At 37.8% G+C, this 12,949-nt stretch overlaps 1 protein-coding gene across 1 annotated transcript in view; it reads right to left on the bottom strand.

The window, feature by feature from the left end:
• mntb (MAX network transcriptional repressor b) overlaps positions 1-12,949 on the bottom strand; it is a 23,305-nt gene extending 10,356 nt beyond the window's left edge. Inside the window, exons 1-4 of the mRNA XM_016536457.1 lie at positions 12,688-12,949; positions 7,657-8,299; positions 5,300-5,341; positions 4,085-4,196 (exon numbers count right to left, since the gene is read on the bottom strand). Of these exons, the coding sequence (XP_016391943.1) occupies positions 4,085-4,196; positions 5,300-5,341; positions 7,657-8,299; positions 12,688-12,760 (870 nt within the window). The 5' untranslated portion in view covers positions 12,761-12,949. The remainder of the gene's footprint in view (positions 1-4,084; positions 4,197-5,299; positions 5,342-7,656; positions 8,300-12,687) is intronic.

Here is a 12,949-nt window from a genome sequence, read left to right as displayed (position 1 = left end):
AAAAAAAAAAAATTATATATATATATATATATATATTAGAATGCCTTGAAAACTGCATTTTGGACCTTGGTCTAATTGTTAAATGACCGTTAAAACCTTGTAAATGTTTCACATGAACATGGTGGTGTTTTTGTGAACAAACAATTGAACTTAATAAAAAGATGCTACTTTAGAAGCAAAATGCACTCGAAATAAGTCAAGTACAAAGATGACAAATTAGAATGACAACAAGACTACCCGACACTGTGTCATCATAGTCCTTGGAAATGTGACACTTCAGCTAGTGATAAAGCAGTCATTATAATACTGAAACATCAACCCCAGCCATCAGCTCAAATCCTGATGTGTGTATAAAACCTGTGCTGACTGACCCCAGGACAGTTTTGAACCCACTCCATCTTTTGTGTGTAACCGACTAGACATCCCTACAGACTAGATATCAGGTCCCACTGGATATCACCACGGCAACAGCTGGAACCCGCCATGGTCTCCTTGGCAACAGAGCAGGGAAGGAGCAACGTGGTGATGAGGAGAAGGTGTAACAGAGAGGCAAGGGCTAATGCGATTGGCTCACATCGACCTCTAGTGTTTTCCAGTCCGATGGTTCTCGCACTCCCTCCCCCGTATCATGTCTTCGTGCCCCTCTACCTTTGTGATTAAAAACACTCCACACCTGCTCCCAGCATCCCTGCTCTTTCATGTTCATCTTTATCAAATGTAGTTTGAAAAAGAGAGCGATCCAAGTAACACTGCATTCGAACATCCAAACAATGAAATAATGCTGCAAAAATATTTATTACTGACTGATATAATCAGCTATTAAACATCCAATATTTCATTTTTTTATTGCCCAGTTTACTGCCTCTCAGTTGCAACGTCTTTTGACTATCTTGTCAATAGATAATGCACATCTTTTGTTTTTAAAATATTTTACATGAATAAGAGTGATTGAATTTGAGTAATGATTAATTGGTCAATTTGAACTTACTGAGTAATTAACAGGAGCATTAGTTCCTCATATAAACTCTACAATCTACTGACAGCCTTCCCTTGTGCAAAAGAACAAATGTAGTTTGAAAAAGAGAGCGATCCAAGTAACACTGCATTCGAACATCCAAACAATGAAATAATGCTGCAAAAATATTTATTACTGACTGATATAATCAGCTATTAAACATCCAATATTTCATTTTTTTATTGCCCAGTTTACTGCCTCTCAGTTGCAACGTCTTTTGACTATCTTGTCAATAGATAAAGCACATCTTTTGTTTTTAAAATATTTTACATGAATAAGAGTGATTGAATTTGAGTAAATAAATGATTAATTGGTCAATTTGAACTTACTGAGTAATTAACAGGAGCATTAGTTCCTCATATAAACTCTACAATCTACTGACAGCCTTCCCTTGTGCAAAAGAAGTGCACTCAATTGTATTGAATGTGTACTTGTAATGTACTTAAAAAAAACATACTATAATATAATATATTAATGACATAAATGGCCACATAAGTGTACTTAAAGAGAGTTTCAAGACTTTGTTTTTTAACATTTAATTACTTTGTAGTCATGTCAAATTAATAATTTTACTTTAAAAGTACATTTTATATAATTGTTTTAATAATCTTTTGTTGTGCTTTAAAGCAGTACACTTATTTTGAGATGTCGACTAACATACTAAAGCACATAAAAACTTGATTTATAATTTAACTGTAGTGTGTTGAATTATAAAATAATATTACATTATAAACTTATTATGAAATTTAAAGTTAATATACATTTTAATGTACTAAATTTCAACATCATTACAAATATGTAATTACAACTATATGTAGATATGACATTCAAGTTTCAGCAGAAATGACATTAAAGTATAGGCTATTGTAGTTTACCATAAATGCTGACAGTAAACGTTAACCATATTTCAAGGACAACAGAATGATGAAATTTTAGTTAAGTGACTGCATTCAGTATAAATTTAAACTAGGTGTCCGAAAACATTTCATTCATTTTGCGCTTAAGTATTCTTATAAAGTATATTATTTCCATAATAAGTACTCTTTTTAAAAATATGCAAAATGTTACATTTTATTTTAAAAGTTGTCAGTGAATAATAAATGTTCTTTTCTCACTGTTTTGGGTGAATTTTCAGTAAATACTGAGAAGATAAGTGTTTATTTGATTGTATGTCTCAGTCATTATTTAGTTTGATTATATGTATAGAAGCATTATATCATATCAGCAACCAAAAGAAAAAGTAATGCACTGGTTGACCACTAGAGTAAATAATGTGTAATAAAATATCAACATTAGCACTGGCTCCTAAAAAACATAGCAGACCACCATAAACTAACACTGATGAAGCTGGTACATCACTGCAGCTGTGAACTGATCATGTAACTCATAATATCTTGTTTGAAAATTCATCACTGCTGTCCCTGTTATATTACTTCACAACCAGTGAACTTAAAAGAAGAACGCCATGCCTGTTTAGCATCTAGAACCTAACCGTAAAGAAACTCAATCTACAGACAGAGGGACCCCCTGCCGCTCACTGACCACCAGCTCTGTTTGCTGTGGTCTCCTTGGTTGCGATTCACAGGACTACGGCCCAGAAAAGAAAAAACAACAGCCATGCAAGGCTACCGACTCGAACAATGTAGCGTAACCTACTTTCACACAAGCATGCCAAACAGCACGCATCATGTACTGCAACAGCGTTTCAAGATGCATTGTTTGATTTTAAACAGCTTCAGTCGGCGTGTGTGTGTGTGTGTGTGTGTCTGGCGTGCGCACGCTGAGCGAGAGAGGGAGGGGAGTTGACGTCACCGGGCTCACGCTCGACATGTGCTCATGCCTCACGTGGACGCAGGAGCAGGCTGAAAGAAAGCGGGCGAGGGAGGGGGAGAGAGCTCGAGAACAGCGCATGCTGAAGAGAGTAGCGTGCGAGCAGGCGGCCCACATTCCCTCGCTTGTGTTTATCGTGTCTTTATAACCATCGCCGGGTTCAGTTTTATAGCTTTTGGTGTCATAACTCAAAGATATATCTTTCATAAACAGGTCACCTTTCTACCCACACTATTATACTAATCGTTGCGGCTTCCGTCTGCAAATTAAATGATCGACCGTGACCTTGGCGCTTTTATGTTAGCTGTATCTACAGTGTTAATGTTCTGATCCGGGTAAAAACGTGGTTGACCACCATATTATCCTAAATTAATTTGAGTTCATTTAATTTTCTAAATTAATTAATGCAAACTGTTATTTAAAACAGAGTAATTCAAATAAATCAAGGTTTTCATATGCTCAAATTGCCATTTTTAACATTAGCTGTTGAACATCAGTCAAAGAAAAACCAGATGGATAGAGAAACAGCCAAGTGGAAAAAATAAAGTACACCTCTTGAAAAGAACGGGGGAAGAGGGTAAGGGTAAGGAAAAGATATAATGAGCGCACACAGAGAATATTTCGACCCAGGATGTTTTGGCAGATGCATATGACACAATTCTGCCAGTAAAGTATGTGTGGAGAAGTGTATGTGGGTGGGAGGGTGAGAACGAGAATAGAGAAGGAGAAAACGCACTATAAAACCCCATCTTGTGACCTATTCCCAACACATTTTCCGTTGTTATTCTACTGTTGTTATTCATTATTACCATACAATATCCTTTAGGAATAAATTATGTTATAATTATTTTTTATGAATTCATGTTGGCATCTAACTAATATAGTTCAGAGGAAAAACATTCCTACATCAAACGCCATCCTCACATTCAAACATTAACTTTTACAAGCAGACGTAACAGTCCACACCAGTTATACTACAAATGGAATATGGATGGATGTGTGTTTCTAGGTGAATCTCATAAAAACATTTTTTTCATCAAAATAAAAACATCAAACATTTAACTTCAGAAATCAAAAAAGAAAAAACAATTTGAATATTCTTAAATGTCCCAAAAATAGACTTCTTTTATATGCAAAATATATTGATTATATTATTACAATATTATTTATTTTAGAAGCTTCTATTGGATGCACGTCATCAAACACTCGTTTCATAGCACTTATATCCAATCCCATTACCTGGATGTAGCGGAGAGCACTCCTCAAGACACTCAGATTGGAAGTTTTCTTTTCATCCACATTAGGAACGTTCTTCTTGAGGGTCTCAAAACATTCTTTCAGATGTGCTCGTCTGTGACAGAAAGAAAAGCACTTATCGTTCCGTTTCTTATGTTTTGTGCAAAGCAAGTGAGAGTTTCAACAGATGTTTAGGCAAAGCATTTTGGTGGTGGAAGTAACAGCAATGAAGAAGTCAAAAGGCAATTGCTTTGTAATATCATATTTGTTACTGTGGTTACTAGTAGGGCAAAGGCCTTCTAGCCAGAAAAAACAAATAGTGCACTAATTGCAAAGTGACAACAGTTAATGTGTCTGTGATCAGTCCAGCAACCATACAACTTACATTAAGGCTACTCAATGAATTTACAGTATCTGACAGAAGTGAGTACACCCCTCACATTTTTGTAAATATTTTATTATATCTTTTCATGTGACAACACTGAAGAAATGACACTTTGCTACAATGTAAAGTAGTGAGTGTACAGCTTGTATAACAGTGTAAATTTGCTGTCCCCTCAAAATAACTCAACACACAGCCATTAATGTCTAAACCACTGGCCACAAAAGTGAGTCCTGTTCTGAGTGGAACCTGTCCTGTTAAACCGCTGTATGGTCTTGGCCACCGTGCTGCAGCTCAGTTGCAGGGTTTTGGCAATCTTCTTATAGCCTATGCCATTTTTATGTAGAGCAACAATCCTTTTTTTCAGATCCTCAGAGAGTTCTTTGCCAAGAGGTGCCATGTTGAACTTCCAGTGACAAGTATGAGAGAGTGAGAGCGATAACACCAAATTTAACACACCTGCTCCCCATTCACACCTGAGACCTTGTAACACTAATGAGTCACATGACACCGGGGAGAGAAAATGGCTAATTGGGCCCAATTTGGAAATTTTCACTTAGGGGTGTACTCACTTTTATGGCCAGTGGTTTAGACATTAATGGCTGTGTGTTGAGTTATTTTGAGGGGACAGCAAATTTACACTGTTATACAAGCTGTACACTCACTACTTTACATTGTAGCAAAGTGTCATTTCTTCAGTGTTGTCTCATGAAAAGATATAATAAAATATTTACAAAAATGTGAGGGGTGTACTCACTTCTGTGAGATACTGTATATGCTCAGCTTCTGTTTGTCAAAATAAATAAACACAAAAATGCAAACAGAAGTTAACCCACCTGTTCTTTTCCAGCTTGTTGTGAACTTCTCGAGTTCCAGCCCTGCGGGAAAAATAAGTTCGTAAGTAAGCAAATAAGTATGTTGCAAATAAGTAGTTTACTGTAAAAAAAAATACGGTCACCGATCAATCTCATGTTATTTCAAACATTTTTTTCTTGTAGGCAACACAAAAGGAAAAATTTTTCATGCAGCTCTTACACAAACACTGACACCAAACACTGAGCAGGGGTTGTTCAAGCTCTGAAAAAACAAAAGATATAAAATTACGCAATAAACACTGCATAAAAAAACTCTAGGCTTGCTGTGCTAGGGCTGCACAATTCATTCAAAAATTCTAATAACCAAAAATATTAAACAAATTAATAATATAAAAATAGAGTTTACATTTATGTCTTTATTTCTTCCTTTTCAAATATTAATCCATCAAGCTTTTATTTTGGCGGAAAAAGCAAAAAAGCTTAAAGCATCTCTTTTGTTGACAACAGCCAGTTTATAAGCACTTCTCATTACAGTTTTGGAAAAATGGTTGGTGCATGGTGCGTTCTCAAAAGCACGTTATAAGCGAAGCAAACTTTGTGAACCGAGCCTCTCTGAGACACTAAAAACACTGGATCATGAGCTGCTTGCAAGCAAAAGAACACAGCGCCACACTTCATTCTGAAACATGCAGCACATATATGTATTTCATTAAATCTCACTAAGCCATATTGTGATTTCAGTTTTGTTTCGGTGATTCATACAGTTCATTCTCAATGACAGCTTTCAAAACTCAATCGGACTTTAAACTTTAAACTAAACGAGCCCCGATCGGTGACAAGAAGATCAACGTGTCTTGATTATTCATATTTTAAAATATGTAAATGATATTTAATGCTGCAACAGTTCTCAGCAAATATTCTCACATGATTGGAAGGAGTCAAAGAAACTACTTTTAGGGTGCTTTTTTGCTTTTTTTAACATCCTTGCGTTGTATGGAAAAGAGCAGCATGAACGTTCTCGAAATATCTCCTTTTGTGTTCCACATAAAACAAAGTCATGTGTGTTTAGAACAGTGTTTCCCAACCTTTTTTTTTTTTTTTTTAGCCACGGCACAGTTTTGATAAGTAAAGAATCCCACTGCACACCACTAAGCACTGAAATACAGCAAAATTGCACAAACATGCATTGCTTCAAATGGCATATTAAAACTGGATAATTTATTAAAAGTAGTACTCACATTTAAGGTGAAACTTGAGCTTAAGTCAGGAAGGAACACAAGGTCACAGGTAGCTTTATGTTGTTGGTGATGATAAAACAACAAATTTACATATCATCACTGTCGGGAGGAAACCTTGTATGTCCAAAACCACTACCACTTTCAGGAAATGTAAAAAAAAATCTTTTTTAAAAAAAATATATATATATTTTTTAATAATTAAACACTGCATCGTATTGTGGCTTTATATATGATCAGACACGTGCATGTTCCATTATAATATTAACATTTTATGAAAATCAAGCTCAAATGGAGTTACGAGGTTTTTGACCAGCGAATGGTGTTGATCTGTGTTTTGTCCGTCATTAGAATGGCCGCATCATCAACTTACAGGTTATAAAGTTTATTGTAGCTATATGGGCGCTCAGTTTTTTGTTGTTGAATACATTTGGCCAAAATCTCATGATTTTAAAAGATGAAGCGCTATGCACAGGATATATAGGCTAAAACAGTTACATTAGCTACACCTAGATGGCAAATGCTAAGACTCATCTCCACTCTTCAAACACACAAAAAGCATTAGCCTTCATAGACAGTGTTTTTTGAGTAAAGAAAATCCTGTACTTATTCAAACATCAGTTCTTTATTTAACCTTGCATCAGCGTATGAGCACTTCATTCTGACTGGATGGAGCTATGAGGTTTGGGTGACAGCTTGAATGGCGTTACGAGGTTTAGTCACAAGCTCTTCTGAATGCTTTTCATTGGTTAATTATTTGCAAAACAGATGTAAAGATGACCAATAGCACTGATTTAAAATAATAACACAATAGAGATAGAAAGTTCTGATCATTTTACACAGCACACCTGACAACCTGTCATGGCACACTAGTGTGCCGTGGCACAGTGGTTGGGAAACACTGGTTTAGAACGACATGAGGATGAGTATATCAGAAATCACTCATTTAGTTTGCAACCTACAAACACACACAGCATGACCTGAGGGGCAGCGTTCTTTCTCATCATGGGTCACCGTACAGGACAGCAGCCTACTTTTTAAAAATTGCAATCTCATAACAAAATAGCCAACCCAGTTTCAAGTGTGCGTCCTACAGTTTAATCTCCTCCACTTTCTTGTATATAGCCAAAAAACACGGCTCACCCTCCAGGTCTCCTTTTGCCATCTAGGTTGACCGGCTCTTCCACGACAACTCCGTTAGGCCTGGGCGGTTGGCCTGCCTGACCCTGGGCTGGTGCGGGCTGAGGTTGGGGTAGTGCTGGCTGGGGCAAGAGGGCGTGTTGCTGTGGTGGATGCTGGGCTGTGATGATGGGGGCTGGATACGGTTGCAGCAGCGCCTGCGTCTGTTGCAGCTGTGGCTGTGGCTGCGGCTTGGGACTGTTATTCGATGGAGGCAAGATGGTAGCTTCTGCTTTTATGTGTGCGATCAAGTGACGATGTTGCTGCTGCTGCTGCTGTGGAGGGGAATGGGCGTCCTTGCCATTAGGGCTGAGGAGGGGGGCTGCTGGTGGGGACAGGGCTGTGGCCAAGGGTGTGACCACTGGCATTGAGGAGGCTGTGTGAAGGGTCGAAGCAGTCTGAATGGGAGGGGCCGCAGGGTTGGCTGGGACCACCGGGATAGGAATGACAGCTACCGGAGGGTGGTGCTGGTGGTGGCGGTGTGGCTCGAGCCGCATGTCGTCGACCCAGGTCACATGGTTAATTTGGACAGACTGGATAACAGGGGTGGAGAGCTTCTGCTCAGCCTCACGGGATAGCAAGGCCTTCTCTCGCCGCTCCTCCTCCACTGTAGAAAATAAAAAGATCGAAATTATTGTTATGCACAAAGAAAGACGAAATGAAGGCTAAAACTTGGATATACTATTTGAGAATAATACACTGTATCTCGAATTATGTAAACTTTGGGATGTTGTATAAAAATGCTGTACGGAAACACCAAAATGTGAATACATATTCCAAAATGTGCAAGAAAAAAAAAAGTATACATTTGCTTGCAGTGGACACGTATTTAATAAACTACTGGAAACACATTTACAGAATAAATTCCCAGATGATCACAAAAAAAATGGCATGTGAAAAAAATGTATTCACTCATGACTGGTTGCTTTTACCCCTTAGAACTGTCTGAAGATTGTGCAAACAAAAATGCTCTGACATTCTAAACCACAATTCATTTACTGCATTTAATAAAAAGCCTACAGCTTCTGTTTCCATTTATATTTTGCAGTTTCCTAACACATGGGATGGAATCGCTGCTTGATCCGCAAATAGTTTTGCGGTATTCTCATTTGTTGCATAAATTAAATTTGCAGCTTGAATGGAAACTGTTATTATCTTTTTTTTTTCATACTCACTTGAGATTCTAATTAGAAAGAGACAGAATCACTGCTTGATCCGCACATAGTTTTTGTGGTATTCTGATTTCTTGCATAAATTAAATTTGCAGCTTTAATGGAAACACTGTTGTTATTTTTTTTTCTTGACTCTCACTGGAGATTCTGATTTCTTGCCTAAATTCACAGCTTGAATGGAAACAGTTAAGGCCCCGATATACTTAAAGCAAAATCAAAGAACAAACTGGTGTGACGTCATTTTGAACAAAATCAAGCTAAAACTAAATTAGTTTAGAGTTGTCAGAAGTTCGAAATAGCTTGCCAAAGCAAACTTTATTAACTTTATTCACCAGGCTTATTAGTAATTATTAGCCAATTTCAGCTTTTTCCAATTACCAAAAAGCCTTTGTGTCAGTTCAAAAATATACGACACCCATGCTAATATTATATCAAAAACTATTTCTAATTTTTAGTGATTTGAGTAAATATATTGTATGAAATACTTCTACACAAAATTGCTGAAATTAAAGAAAATCTAATTTGATGTGATCAAATGTATCGTGTCAAACCCTGGTGTGGGCCATTGAAAAAAAAAAAACAATTACTTTTGTCCTTAAGAATGTAACAGACTGCTTTTCTGCAATAATCACTGACTGTCATAATAAAAACAAAATGTTTTTCTCCGGGTCTCGTCTTGCAGTCATTAATTTTCCTCAGACTGAAATATATTTTATGAAATTCACATTCATGTTTCTCTGATGTGGTTGCCTGATTCATTAATAGCCTGCACAAATATGCACAAATTTCAAAGGGCGATTTACCATTTACTATCCAGATATATGGCATAGCTCTGTGTAAAAAAATACATTTGTGAAAGAAGAGCAAACTAAACTATAGCTATAACTAATGAATATCAGCAGCAATACTACAGATTAATACCAATTTATAGATCAGTAATGGAACTAATTAGTGCTTGTCTAGGCTCTGACTAAGAAGCGCTCGTGGCTGTGAAGTGTAAATTATTAATGAGAAGCTGCAGACTAACAGAGTAATTTAATACATCAAGACAGTGTGTGAAATTCATATAACAGGGCTCAAAACCTGTGGTGTAGCTATAGTTTTCAATTTAAAAAAGAAAAGTAGGGAGCAGTAAATCATGACTCCATGTCCAAATTAGGGTGGGGTGTGAGCTAGCTGTCCTGGATGGTCTGTCTCTTTAAGAGAGAAGCCCCAGTAAGAGTCTTGCCTAGTCTCCAGCTCTACACTGACGTCACACAGAAGTCTGCATGAAAAGCCAAGAGCTGGCGTGGGGAATCTGAGACCGTGCCGTACCATCTATAGGCTAAAGTGCCCCCACCATTCGATGATTTCCATGATTGATGGACAGACCTATTGTTTAGCCCGTCGATCCATATTCAGTTCCAGCTGTCCAAAGTGTCTTTGAGCCAAAACTGTCATTCCTGTGCAGGAGAAGCTGCATCTTGCGAATGCGAGCACGCCGCAGACAAAGGGGTGACCTGATGCAAAGCGTTCCTGCACAGTTCAAACCACAACATGCGGGAATCTTCCTGCATCAGCAGGAAGAATGATATTGATTGTGAAACACGTTCTCAGAAGCCTTCAAAACGAAAGAATGCTGAGATCAATATGTTCAGTCCTTGCATATTTCTCCATTACATAACAGAAGATAAATACAAACCGAAATGCCGTTTCTCTTGACATTTACATGCGTACAAAGAAATGAATAGCATGTTAGGAATGGAATCACAAACACTAATGTGTCATCGTGCAAACATAACACAGCCAGGCTAATAAGTTCTGAAAAGCTCATGAGAGCGCCATCAATTGCTCTCTGTAAATACGCATGTAAAGCTCTTAAGACTTCACTTAGGACACAGATAGGATATACCAGGGATCCTCAAATCTGGCCCACGAGATCCACTTTCCTGCAGAGTTTAGCTCTAACCCTAATCAAACACACCTGAGCATGCTAATCAATGTCTTCAGGATCATTAGAAAATCACAGGTAGCTGAGTTTGATCAGGGTTGGAGCTAAACTCTGCAGAGCATTTGAGGAACCCTGGGATATACTATGGTGGTCCATAGGCTTTAAGAGTGTGCATTATGAACATGGCACTGTGTAAAAGGGACAAAGGAAACTTCTAAAGGAACCTTTCAAAATTACATTCCATTTTCAAAGGCTAATGTGGAAATCACGACCAAATATTCTGAAACAAACTAGACCAGAACAGCGCAAAGAGGCTTTGTATCAATTGCAATGAACTGTACTTGCATAAAAATCACTGACTAATTCATTATGAACAATAAAATCAAATGCAAACATGACATTTCATTTAACAACAAACTAACCCATTTATGACTGTGTGGGTCTGGACAACTAGTTAAGAACCTTTCACGTCTTCTTTAACACTCAATATTAATATATTTCAGACACTAGTTCAAATACAAAGTCCACAGAGCTCAGACAGTAAGTGAAAGCGTAACCAGGTTTGATGGTATAAAAACTGAAAGGAAATTCTCTTTGTTGTTATGCAATAAATAGCTTTTTTTAAATGTATTTTTAAATAAATTTAGGGTATCATTCTCATCCCCTTTAACATAAAGCCTCACAAACAGTTTTTAATACCGCACATTTGAGCTTACATGTAATTTTATTGATCTAGTACATGGTCAAAGATTGTGTAAGTGTATGCAAAGTTTGCATATTTGAATAGAACCTTTAAAGAGAAAGACCTTGCAGAGATGTTCAAAAATATGCCAACTGCACTTATTGTTCTACAGCCTTTTTAACTGTATGCCAAAAAATTAAACAGTCTCCAAAAGAGTAAATCAGTATGTCAAGCTTTTACTTGGAGATGCATGAAAAATGCACATTATATAACTTCTGCATTGAGGGAGGGTGGCGTTGCCCTATTTTCTCCCCAGTTGTGACCTGGGAGAGAGGGAGAGGGAGTGGGGAGTTGGTGTCTGGCGCGCACGTGTTTGAAGAGGGCGGACTTTCAGCACGCGGTATTTGCTGTGGGTGTGGCTTTACTGACACGTCCCCTCGAGAATGAAACAAAAAGCCCCCCCGCTCTGTTTAAAGCGAAAAATAAAACGCCAGTTAAACCTTACATTGTCTGTTTTATGGAGTTTATGGAAAACAAACAAAAAAGAGATTAAGCAGCTAATAACGAAGAAGTGTGATGGGAAAAGTAGGCTGGTCTTGAAAGTCATAAGTGAGATAACCACTCGGCAATGTCATAATGTAAAAAAAAAAAAAAACATTGCCACCGCCCAACGGATAGGAAACACGACGTACTCTACTTTTAGCTAACCTGCTTATAAATTAATTGGTGGGTAAAAATGGTTATTAAAATTGTAAGAATTCTACCCAGCCAATATAAATGCAAAAACGTGTAACTTAATGTGTCTGACAAAAATACGACGCGCCATATACTAGGATCTGTCGGGGTAAATGTTCCCACCCACCGCTGCGCTACTGAGCGAGTATAGTAGCACACTAAATATAGCATGGATTTAACCCGGAAACCGAGTGAGCGAAATATGCCCTAGTCACGAAGACTGCACCCTACAAACAGTGCAAACCCTTGGACATTACCACTGAGACAAAGAGCTCTTGTTCGCAATGCTTATAATAAAAGGCTGATTTGCAGTTTTTTTTTTATTTTTAAAGAAAATATAACTGTTATTTATCTTGAAGTGTGCCGGTATGAAAATACAATTTGCTGGGTAAAATCCCAAATCAGTTCATACATATCTAATTGATCCTGTAGATCTGTGCAATCACCCAGTTCCCCCCCGCCCCGCCTCGCCTTACCACGTGTAATCTGTTGTTGCTGGGCTTGCCACTCCAAATACCTGGCCGCTTCCAATAGAGTATCGATACTCATTTTGAACACCGATACAATACGTTCCCGTTAAAAATTTATGCAAGCCCCCGGTACAGATATATGTGGTGGGTTAAATCACAGTATAATCCACTGGCTTCCAAAGACAGTCATAAGACATCCAGGGCGCTCCCGAAATTCATCAGAAACACATTACTTCACTGGCAACAAGATGGCGATTGGAGTAACAGA

This window comes from Sinocyclocheilus rhinocerous, unplaced genomic scaffold (assembly GCF_001515625.1).
Source record: "Sinocyclocheilus rhinocerous isolate Xijiao unplaced genomic scaffold, SAMN03320098_v1.1 scaffold846, whole genome shotgun sequence".
NCBI classification, from domain to species: Eukaryota; Metazoa; Chordata; class Actinopteri; order Cypriniformes; family Cyprinidae; genus Sinocyclocheilus; species Sinocyclocheilus rhinocerous.
The sequence above is the reverse complement of the archived record's forward strand: the minus strand, read 5'-3'. Positions and strand labels throughout refer to the sequence as shown.